The sequence below is a fragment of the Microtus pennsylvanicus genome, chromosome 8 (genome assembly GCF_037038515.1).
Source record: "Microtus pennsylvanicus isolate mMicPen1 chromosome 8, mMicPen1.hap1, whole genome shotgun sequence".
NCBI lineage: Eukaryota > Metazoa > Chordata > Mammalia > Rodentia > Cricetidae > Microtus > Microtus pennsylvanicus.
In genome coordinates, this window is record NC_134586.1 from 28,528,035 (window position 1) to 28,540,151 (window position 12,117).

The 12,117-nt window shown below is 45.9% G+C and overlaps 1 protein-coding gene across 11 annotated transcripts in view; it reads left to right on the forward strand.

Moving 5' to 3' along the window:
- Cacna1c (calcium voltage-gated channel subunit alpha1 C) overlaps positions 1–12,117 on the forward strand; it is a 660,622-nt gene that overhangs the window by 504,012 nt on the left and 144,493 nt on the right. For all 11 annotated transcript variants that reach the window (XM_075982990.1, XM_075982987.1, XM_075982992.1 and 8 more), the window contains exon 9: positions 5,719–5,891. In XM_075982990.1, coding sequence (XP_075839105.1) covers positions 5,719–5,891 — 173 coding nt within the window. The remainder of the gene's footprint in view (positions 1–5,718; positions 5,892–12,117) is intronic.

Below are 12,117 nucleotides of genomic sequence, written 5' to 3' on the forward strand. Positions count from 1 at the left end.
GGCTCGTTTTTCTCTTCCAACACAAGAAAATGGCCTGTTGTTTATACGTGAATCTCACAGACAGCATTGGAAAAAAATCAAACTCATTATCCCCTTTGAAGACAGAAACTTGGCTAGTGTAGCTCTGTATTTGCTGGATGTATAATATCTGCAACTTCGTATTTTTAAACCTTCATTTCCCATGTCAAAAAAAAATGAAGATAACATCAACTCTTAGGTGGTTATCACTGGAGAATGAACAGGGATGGCCGTGTAGAATATTTAGCACGAGGACTAGTTTGTGGTCAGTGGTGGTGCTGAAACTGCAGTGGTTGCTTTGACTTCTATTTTAAAATGAGTATCACAAGCCAAGAGATGCCACTTTCCTGGCAGTCAGGAGACCTGGGCCTGGAGTCTTCGTTTGGCCCCTATTTTCTTATGCCTGCATTGAATGAGCCTAGTTTTAGCATAGTTCAGAGCTCTACGCCAAAAAAAAAAAAATCATTTTCCTCCCTCAGATGTTAGGAACCAAATCTCAGCATGTAAAACTCCTCCAGGAATCCAATATGGAGAATGAGGTCTAGATTCCAAAGGCCCCTTCTTCAGCTCACAGCCATTGCCACCCCCATCCCCAAAGGAATAACCAACCTGCTGGTGTCAAAGGAGCTGCTACTGCCGCTGAAGGCCTGGTTGCTTTGAAATTACAACTTGGTCTCATTTAGGTCAAATGGGATAGATGTGCAGAACCCACAATTCTGATGCTTACTTGTTTTCAGAACATTTGATTGACATGGGACAGGAATACAGAGGCTCTTTAACCTTTGTGTCTGTGATCCAGAGTTCAATTGGTCTGTTCTGGAACCTTCTGGTACCCGGCCATTCTCAAAGTTCCAGCGTGCTTCTGGCAGCTCCAGAAGCATTCATGGACTCTTTTCCCAGCCAGGCAGGTGTCTATAAGCTATGGGCTACCCCTTCTGGATCTTTGTCAAGAGCTGGTTTCTCCAAATGTGTTGCCTCTAACCTGTACAGTGACAAACCTGGGAACAACCTCCTGTTGGTTGACCACACTGACGAGGGTTTGAAGTTGGCATCTTGATTAATCCAGACAACAGTGTAATAATTAACAACAAATATGCAGAGGAACACCCGCTCATTCAACAATTAGACTTTAATTAAATCAACCTTCCAGAATAGTCACAGTCTTAGAGCCCATGGACTGCACCATTCCAAGGACAGCACGAACAGTCTCCCCCACACTGCGCCAAGGTCTGTGCTCTGAACATCTCATATATTAAGTTACTGAGTAACCTTGACAACTCCTCGACCTGGATGCTCTTCGTGTTTCCATTTCACAAAAGAAATGAATGAGGTTTAGATAAGGAAGCCACATCCCTTCTAATAATGGGGAAAATTCGAGGACAAAGTGTTAGGCCAGAACGTTGTCGGTCCATAGTCTCTTCCTTTATCGTCCATGCTACTCCTGCCCTCCCCAGCCACAGGAGGAAGTAGGGTGCTAAAGGCCAGACACTAAAAAGGTAAACAGGTGAAGGAGATCATAGCAGAAACAGTCTACAGGCTTCTGCACACAGCCAGGGGACAGAAAAGGCCCAAGCTGAAAAATGCTACCTGGCTGGCCCAGATTGGAAGCTCTGTAGAACTTGATGGGCTCTGAGAGCCGAGGCAATTGTGACCGAAGGGTTGGGGTGTGAATCCTCTATCCGTCATTAGTAATCCTCTTTCACAGCCCAGTGAAGTAACTCACCTCATAAACTGTGTCCTTTAGCCGGTAAGGAAAGGCTAAAGTGTGCCCTGTGTGTTCCGCTCAGGATAAGGTTGGCATTCCAGATGGTTTTCATTATAAAGGTAGAAATCCCAAGATTTTGGTTACGTGAGGACTCTGAATCCTTTAGATGCAACCCTCACATATCCAGAAAGGCATCTTTCTAATGAGGCCACATAGTGTGAAGAGAACATTCGTCTCTTGGACTCATTTCAGAAATCTCCCGGGTTATGTAGTGACCCTCATATCCGCCCTATGCAAGGCACAGGACTGGCGTCAGGACAGGTAATGACTGGATTAGAAACGCGCTCTCTTCCAGACATTGCAGCCCCCAGCCTATTAGAACACAAACAACAGTGGCAGTCAGGCTTTGGAAACTGCACTTGAAGCTGTGGGGAGGGGAGTGGAAGCCTGTTCTCTGAAATCTGGGCCTTCCGATGTATCTGTACCAAGGATCTCTTACCTGGGTAACTGTCCCCATCCTTTTCCACATCAGGAGACAAGTTTGTCTCTTGCTTGAAAAAGCAGAGTCCCTGATGGGTGGGAGAGTTACAGCCTGAAAGTATTCCCGGAATATGATGCCACTGTCAAGACAGAAGGCCCAAAGCGAGAAGGAGGCCAGCAGCGCTGTGATAGGAGCAAGAGAGGTGGCCACACAAAATTAGGTTCTCGCTGTTCAGTGGTTATGTTCCCTCAGCTCACGGTGGACAATGTACTGGTGAATACTGGATCGCCAATGCAAAGTACAGAGCTAGATTCCTGCTAGTGAGTATCTGGCTACGTTTGGCCACCCGTTAAAACATAGCCCTACATGTGTTTCTGTCCACGACTTAGTAACCTATTCGTCAACATTAGACTCACAGCCATCGGCACTTGAACTCGTGCCTGAATGGGCTCATCTAACACACATTTTCTCTGTAAGACATGTCACAGCCTTCTTGCTCCTCAGAGCTGTGCTTGGGGCCTTTTCAACATTAAAATCTCTGATAAACAGCACAAAAATACACAAACAGAGGCGATATGGCACTAAATAGACTAACCCTAAAGAAATTTGCTTACGTTATGACAACTGAATTAGGAAGAACACCTTACCTTGTCTGACCTCAACTGAATTAGGAAGAGCACCTTACCTTGTCTGACCTCAACAGGAAACATGTGACTTTTTTTTTTTGCTATTACATGCACATCTGCCTACACATGACTGAACATGCCATGAACATTGATTAGGGAGTTGTGAACAAATCTTAGCAAACCCAGAAATAGTCAAGTTGCTGTTATCTATTCAGTATTGATTTTCAAAGGGCCTCGTGGCCCATGTCATTAGCCCCAACCACACACTGTTGTGTGTTTTACCGGACCGAGCACTGACCACCTCTCCTCCCATGTTTTATCGTGGCCATTGCTAGTGACAGATGCATTCCTGCCTTGTCACAAATCCCACAGTAGTAACTGATGGTCTTGCTGGCTCTGGCCCCTAAGCTGGGCACAGCCTGTCAGGCTGAGGTTTCATGTCTTCATCAGCTCAGGCTCCAGAGCAGGCATATGGCCAGCATCCAGGAGAGGAAAGAGACAGGGGCTATCACCAGTGCATCACCATCACGTGCAGCCTGGAGTTCCATGCAGCCACAGTCTGACTGCCCGGATTTTGATAGTGCCTGCCCATGGTACTCTTAAAGCCCCATGATGCCTTGCTGCTCAGGCCACATCTCTCTCCTTCCATCCGTGTGTCCTTCTTTTACAGGAGCAAAGCAGGCAAGTCTTGTGGAAACATGCAGCCACCCTGGTCCCCTTTGGTCCCTATGGCTATTTTTTTAGGTTTCCCGTGGCTCCAGTGGTGGAGACTATGAGCTTCCACTCCGAGGGCAGATGCTGTGAAATAGGACCAAGACCACTTCCTAACTCCAGCTGAATGTGGCGCCTGTTCTTCCAAGGCTTTAAGAGGGATGATGGGCAACTTAAAACCAGAGGTGGAACGCTCTGAAATCATCCAGAACTAAAGGACTCCCTTAGTGATTTTACTCAAACCCACTTTAGGACAAATGGGCAAAGAAAAGCACATGGGCACAGCAGAAATGTTTCAGGAGATGATCCTCTAGGTGCCAGGTTTTTAGTTTATTGTGTCTTTCCATGCGGAGGGGGTAGGCACTCTGAAACTGTTGTCTCTAGAGAGCAAGGTTAAGGTAAAGGAGGTTTCAACATCTGTAAGGCAAGAAGGGGCTGACATCTTTCCATGACCACTCCAAAAGCAAAAGAGAGGTGAGCCAAGCCAAGCCAGATCCTACCGTCACTGTGATCTGTCAATCCAGTGCCTCTTCCCTAGCATACAACTTTCTGGGAAGGAAGTAAAAGTGCCCACTGGTTGGCAGGAAGCCCAAGAGATAGCAAATTCAATCCGATTATAATTGGAGTCAATCAGATTTGAGAAGAAAATTCAATCCGAAGCAGAGCCTTGTGAAGGAGGTAGTTAAGAAGATTCGTTAGCTCGAGAGCCCCCGATTCTCCTAATGAAAACCTTCCCAAGGCTCCTCCAGGGTCTCAACTCTGTTTCACCGCAATGGTGAGAGTGCTAAAGCCCAAGCTCTGAAATACCAGGAATGGAATGTGAACACTAGGCAGGTGGCATGAGGTGACAGAGCCTCCCCTGTATGACACCGGGCTTCACTGAGCCTTTTGTCCCTTGAAGTTGTTGGTGACATGGTTACTTCCAAGGCGCCTTTCCTCTGTGGCACCGAGCTCTGTAGGCTGGGTCTCCTGCCGGTTGTCCTGAATCAGGCTCTTCCAGAGAAGAGAGGTGGGAACCATGGCCCAGGGCTGAGTCAAGACACCAGAGAAGTCACATGCACACCCCTTTGCCCACCCTGCCACCATTTGCAATAGGACAAAACCCAAGCAAACCAAACTCTCCTGCCACCCACGGAAAGAAGGGGCTCATACCTGCCTTGGAGCTGGCTTGTTTGCCGTTGCCTCTGCTCCACGTGAATTCCGAGTTAGAGAAAAGAAGGCCTATGTCAGAGACAACTGAGGAGAGAATGTTCTCTACGGTTCGTTCTTCCAGCAAGTCCCAGGCAAATTACAACATCTCATGATTATTGCTTTAAACTGCAACATTAACTTTGAAACCATCTTTGTTTTACATATTTTTTCTATCCTGGATAGATTGCTTTAACCTAGATGGCAGGCCACAGGGTATTTTCTTGTGTTTGGAATCCTTATGGGTAGCCATGTGGGTTGAACTCCCTCCAGGCATGCTAAGAACAGTAGAGTGAACTGGTGAACTATAGCCATGAAAATAGAGATTGAAGAAGTCAGACCCTCTGGTCCCCTAGACAATGGGGTACTGGTAAATCTTTACCACCCTTCTGTGGGGAAACACCCTGATCAATTACATACACTGGCCAGGTTTTATGGTGTAAATATTCCAAATTTAGCTGTTATCATACTATCAAGGAGACATCGCTGAAGCCAGAGTTGGGGAAAAAAAACACATTATTGCTCTGTGACCCAGTACAAGTAAGTGGGCTCTGTCATCACTGGGTCCTAATAATCTGTGTCATTTGAAGATGCGTTGTCATTTTTATAAAGGTATGACCTAATCCTGGGTGACACGTGTTTTCTAGTTATAGAGAGCGTTAGTGTGACCGTTTGGAAGGGGTCTCCAGGCTTTGGAGAATAGCTGTTACTCAAGGGTAAAACAATCGTGATCTAGAAAGTGAATGAGCATCCCTCATCCCCTTAGATTTTCCTGGCCTGTGTCAAGAGCATGCTCTCAGTGCTCCCCCTCTTGTGGGAGTGAAGACAGAAGTGGGTGCTGGAGATAGCTGTCTGTAGAAAGGGGGTGATTTGCACAGGGTTTGCCACACTGAGAATTAATACCTCCTTGTCTCTTCTTCTCTCCATCTTTCCTCCCGGGTGGCCCTCTGTGCTGCCCTGTGTCCCCACTCCCCTCCCTCTCACACCAGAGAGTTTTCCAAAGAGAGGGAGAAAGCCAAAGCTCGGGGTGATTTCCAGAAGCTTCGAGAAAAGCAGCAGCTAGAAGAAGATCTGAAAGGCTACCTGGATTGGATCACCCAAGCAGAAGACATTGACCCTGAGAATGAGGATGAGGGCATGGATGAAGACAAGCCTCGAAACAGTGAGCAGCTATCTTCTCTTTGAGTGGGGTCTGGGAGTTGGGAAGGGCAGTGAGCCAGAAGAAGGTGTTTCTCACCAACCTTTCTTTCTAGCCCATAGCTGATGTGCTTGGAGGAATAGTCTTTTCAGTGATTGCTGTCATTTGCTACTCATAGGTATTGTCAGAAGGGAAATAACTGCTATTAATGTAGAAATCTCACATTCCATTTAGAAGCTTTGTGTAAGGAGTGTAAAACTTACCTCTCCTGTGGGTTCTGTCCCTTAAGGTGGGTGGGGCAGACATCCTGTCCTTGTTCCTCAGGAACAGTTTCCGCTAGCCAGCTTCTTGGGAAGTTGTGTACCTGGTCAGGATTCCCTCTGCACTGGCAGAGGCCTTCCAGGTTCCCCCCAGATTTCTCTAGAGGAACAGAGTGAGCATCCTCATTGGGTCGGTAAGTTATAGTCAAGGATCCGAGGAAGTGCTCCTGGGAAGGCTGGAGCAAACATGGAGGAATTCCACAGGATCCACTGAGAGTATAAACACCGAGCCAAATCTCTTCCACCGGGTTTTCTCATGGCAGATTGCTGGAGAAACTAGAGCAGGATAAAAATGGGAACAACAGGTGACTGTAAATGTTTAAGATAACAAATCATGGGAAATCAGACTTAAATCTGATTAGCCCAGCCCTTTTCCAAGTGGGATCCCTGCATTAATGGTGGCAGCTGGAAATGCAAACTCTCGGGTTCTTTCCCAAACCCACTGACGAAGGAGCCATGGGATGAGTCAGCCAAAACCTGTGGTGCCTGGTGAGTCTTAGAACCTTTGGGTTAGCTCTAACTACTGTACATTATAATAGATCTTTCCTTTGGACCACCAGCTCCCAAATAATGACACAGAGATGTTTTATTAATTATGAATGCTTGGCTTAGACTAGTTCCCAACCAGCTCTTAAAACTTAATTTAACTTAAATTAACCATTTTATATTCATCTATGTTCTGCCACGTGGCTCATCGCCTCTCCTCAGTACCAATGTCCAACGTCCTCTGTGCCTGGCTGGCGAATTTCCTGCCTCATATTCTTTCCCAGAGTTCATATCTCTGCCCAGAATTCCCACCTATCATCTTCCTGCCTAGCTATTGGCCCTTCAACTCTTTGTTAAGCCAATCAGAAGGTGTCTGAGGCAGGTAAGATAAAATAGAGACACATCTTTCCACAGTGTACAAGAAGGTTATCCTAACAGTGCATGCTTCCTGTGACCTTGATCTTTGTGGATTTAATACCCTGTGTCTTCTCCTGCGCTCAGCATTTCTCTTACATTTTGTATTTGAATAGTTGTGTTTCTGTCCTTTCAAGCAGCATGATTTAGAGACAGACTTTCTTAAACATTGGGCATCTCGAGCCCAAAGCCATGCAGGTGAGGGTAGCAAGACAGAATCTGCCTCTAAGCAGAAGAGGACTCAAGAGGAGATTCTGCACGAGAAAAAAAGGTGGAGGAAGAAGTCAGCCAGAGGTGCAAGCAGACTCTCACTGTCTCACTCCAAAGACTGATGTAATAAACCTATCAACTGCTCCCTTCCCAATAACCCTGCTCAAGGTACAAAGACAAAATTAAAACACAGAAACAACAAGGGACTGGTAACGACGTAATTTAATAACCCAAGGAAGCCTTCATGCTCCACTAAGTAGTTTTGCAGGCTGGAGGATGGGGCCTTTGATAGATGATTACAATGAGCAACGATGCCACTGAGGGTTTTTCTGGAAAAATGCATGGCAGCCTCTGTTACATTGGTGATGGAACCATGGCAATTGATTAGTTTGTGGCACAGAAGTGGAACAGTACAAAGTTCGTTGGCCTGTGAGTCACAGAGGAGCTTACAGAGGGGTTGACGCCTTGGCTCTCTCTCTGCCCTTGCTCAGGATTAATCAAGATACATGTTTTGTTAGGATGTGTCATGTAGAAATGGGTAACACTCACAACTTGCTTCACAGCCAGTTACCATACACAGAGACACATGGTTATGTTGCCTCCTGTTAAATTAAGAGCTTCTCCATCTTGCCCTTTATAGGAGTGAATTCCAAAGAGTGTTCCCGGCATGGAGCAACCTTGTTGTTGGAGCAGCTTACACTAACAGGCTTGTCCAGTAGGGGGTCACTGCTAAGGTTTCCTGAAGCTCAACTTTGATAGGTTATACTTCAGTGTAGGCATATCAAAGAATTCCACAGTAGTCTGGAATGGAGTATAACAAAGGTTTATTTATTTGGGGATAAACTCACGGTAAAGGTAGCAATCCACAGTCCTCTGTGTATGCTGGAAACTAGGAACCGAATCCAGCAGAAAAGATGGTCTGCGAGCTTTTCATCTGCACTTATAGTACCTGAGACCACACCCAAAATGCACTGGTATTGGCTGAAGGGGTTGGCTATTGGCTGAAGGAGTTTCCACAACACTCCAGAGAAATACCTGCCCCCCATACTGCTTCATTATGGCTGGAGAAAGATCTAGAGTATGCTTCTTGTCCCAGGTCAGCCATGTCCTAGGAAAACCAGAGTGAGATTCTAGATTCTACATATATGAAAGATGGAGGGACTGTTCCGGGGGTGGGGGTTGTCAGGGGAACAAAAATCCGAAGAAGCAAAAAATGGAGGGTACACTAGTTACATGTGATAAAAGGGATGTGGGACTCCAGAACAAAGCTGGAGCAATCATAGGATTCCAAATACATGTGGAGTAGATGTAATTTAATGATTGAATTCAAGGAAGACCTTGCAAAGAGTAGACCTTTAGTTCATTTGTGGATGAAGAAATGAACTGGATTCTATGTTTATAGACAGTTTGCTATTTATATATAGTTTATATGAAGAAAGGGCAATTCTGTGGCTTGGAATCTGTAGTCTTCTCTTTAGGACTCCATGGTTTGCTCTTTGAAAGAAATATAAGGGGATAAATGCTTGTGTTTTAATTAGCTTCTGAAATGTCTCAAAGATTACACTGTGGGATTTTTGCCAGTTCTTTTCAGTTCAGAAATAAAATTGTGTGTGTGTGTGTGAGTGAGTGAGAGAGAGAGAGAGAGAGAGAAAGAGAGAGAGAGAGAGAGCAGGAGACTGTGAATGTATGTGTGCATGCACATGCACGAAAGACATGTGTATCCCTGTGCGTAAATATATGCACATACCTTCACATGCATGTGAAGGACAGGGGTAACCTCAGGTATTATTCCTAAGGACCCGTTCATCTTGTTTTCTTAGACAGGGTCTTTCACTGGGACCTGGGGCTGGTTGATTAGGTTGGCTAAAACCTATAGGGATCTGCCCATCTCTACTTCCTCATCCCTAGGGTTACAAGTGCTTGTGGCTCTGCCTGGGTTTTTGCATGGATGCCAGGAATGGAACTCAGGTCCTCATGCTTGGGCAGCAAGCCTTTACCAACTGAGTTGCTACCCCAGCTCACAAAGTGCCACGGACCGGCTCAGGGGAGCCACTCAGACCGTGGGAGTAGCAGGGTCTTGGTAACAGAAAGGCACAAGTTCAGCGAATGACAGACAGACACAACACACAAGAGAGTGGTTGGAATCTGCTGCGATTTTACTGAATTCATGTTTTCATTATATAGTAATCAAACAAAGAACAAATCAGAAGGTCATGTATCATTGGTTGGCACAGTATGAAAGCTTCTTTTAGTCACATCAGCGATATTTAAGAAAAGTATGTTATCAGGAACAGGTGTTAGACATAAAGCATCCTTAGAAGAGGAAATCTTGTCCTTGAGAACGTAAACCTCAGACAAGTGGTTTCATCTTATGAATAGAAAGTTTCTGTCTCATTATTGCTATCATGGCCCTTCTTCTCCCTAACCCTTTATTTCATCTAGTGACCAAATATACCTAATCAGTTCTCTGCACCTGTTGAAATATACTTTTTAGTACCTTCTTATGCAGCAGACATCTTGGGGGTTGGAATCTAGCAAGCCTATCCATAAAGTTCAAAGTATAATAACAGTCTTTGTCCGTCAACATTAACCCATCTATTCCCTTGCTTATCATACATCCCGTGTATGACAAAGGTTCTGCTGTAGTCTTATACATTTCCATACTGTGATTCCATATCCCAGAGCTGTTCCTGAAGAGAATGATCCTTGTCTTGTAGATATAAAGACTATCATTATTATGAAAGAGATTGTGCAAAGCTCATATTCCTCATAGCCAGCTGCTCGAGAAACCCGTCTATGCCTCAGTGGTGGCTAATACTGGGCCGTCTGCCATTGACCTCCAGGAAGCCTAGTCCCATAGGACACATAGCTCCTGTCCGGCATAATGACATATGTCATGTCACACAGACAACACTGGAGTTGGTGTGGCAACAAAGTAGAGCGATGTGTGACTACTTCATCACAGTTCTGGAGACTGTGCCCTGCCAGCATCCCTATCAGCACAGACCATGGGCCACTGGTGCCAGTCACTTGGAGGCAGTGTTCACTGCTTTGTGGGGACAGCTCAGTAACACATCATTGTGCAGTAGCTGGACAAGCCTAAGTGGACCTGTCAGTCAACTTTCCTAAGGGAAAAAAGTGCAGAGTGAGATTTTTTTTCACTTACAAGATGAGAGAAAATTATGTAAACTATATGTAAACAGTTAATTCTCTATAAACACAGACTCCAGTTATTCTTACCATTCAGCCATCCAGGTGTAAATTAGATGTCTACTCTTACAGGCACTGTTGTTGGCACTGGCGATAGAACCATGAGCAAAGCAGTTAAAACTCTCTGCCTTTGGAGAGGTTCTATTCTAATGGGTGAGGGATAGATTAAACTGTCAGAATGGTAAGTCTCAAGAGGTTGTGGTGTTAGATGGTCATGGCACTCAGATTTGAAGGTAAAAAGGAAACACAGATATTTGGAAAGAGATCCTTCAGAGAATGGGAAGGGGGATGTTAACAGGAGCTTGGCTGCTACATTTGAGAGGAAAAGAAGCTCATGCAGTTGGATCTTGGCAGAAGTGGGGCAGAAAGTGGTGGAGAGGATGCCAAGGGAAGCTGGGAGAAGGTTGAGCCATTTGTTGACATGAGGACCTGGATTTGAGCTGGAAGTAAGCCAGAAGCCACTGGAGGTTTTGAGAAGAGCATGATGCGATCTGACATGCATCTAACAGGATCCCTGTGGCCACCATGTGTAGAGTGAAACGGAGGCCACCAGGGTAGGGGCTATCTGAGAGGACACTCCCTGGGAGATGATGGTGTCTTGTCTTGGCAGTAAGTTCAGAATTCAAGATGACATCATTTGCTGACAGATAAAATATGGGACATGAGAGAGAAAAGTCGATGATATTCCAAGTCAGTATAAGAATGGGATTGTCCTTTACTGGCAGAAGGAAAACAGAGCCAAATGGGGCAAGAATATGAAGAAAGGCAACTCAGACCTTTGGGTTTAAATGCCTGTCAAATGTGCAAAAGGAAATGTTAAGTAGGTGACTGACACTAAGTGAGTTCAAGATAAAGCATGGAGAAGGCACCGAGACACACTTGTCCGGGTGACACTGGGCTGTAATCTGGGAGGTCAGCCTCATGGAGAAAGCGCCGAGACACTCTTGTCTGGGTGACACTGGGCTGTAATCTATGAAGTCAGCCTCATGGAGAAAGCGCCGAGACACTCTTATCTGGGTGACACTGGGCTGTAATCTATGAAGTCAGCCTCATGGAGAAGGCACTGAGACACTCTTGTCTGGGTGACACTGGGCTGTAATCTGGGAGGTCAGCCACATGGAGAAGGCACTGAGACACTCTTGTCTGGGTGACACTGGGCTGTAATCTATGAAGTCAGCCTCATGGAGAAGGCACTGAGACACTCTTGTCTGGGTGACACTGGGCTGTAATCTGGGAGGTCAGCCACATGGAGAAGGCACTGAGACACTCTTGTCTGGGTGACACTGGGCTGTAATCTATGAAGTCAGCCACATGGAGAAGGCACTGAGACACTCTTGTCTGGGTGACACTGGGCTGTAATCTATGAAGTCAGCCTCATGGAGAAAGCACTGAGACACACTTGTCTGGGTGACACTGGGCTGTAATCTGGGAGGTCAGCCTCATGGAGAAGGCACTGAGACACTCTTGTCTGGGTGACACTGGGCTGTAATCTGGGAGGTCAGCCACATGGAGAAGGCACTGAGATACTCTTGCCTGGGTGACACTGGGCTGTAATCTATGAAGTCAGCCACATGGAGAAGGCACCGAGACACTCTTGTCTGGGTGACACT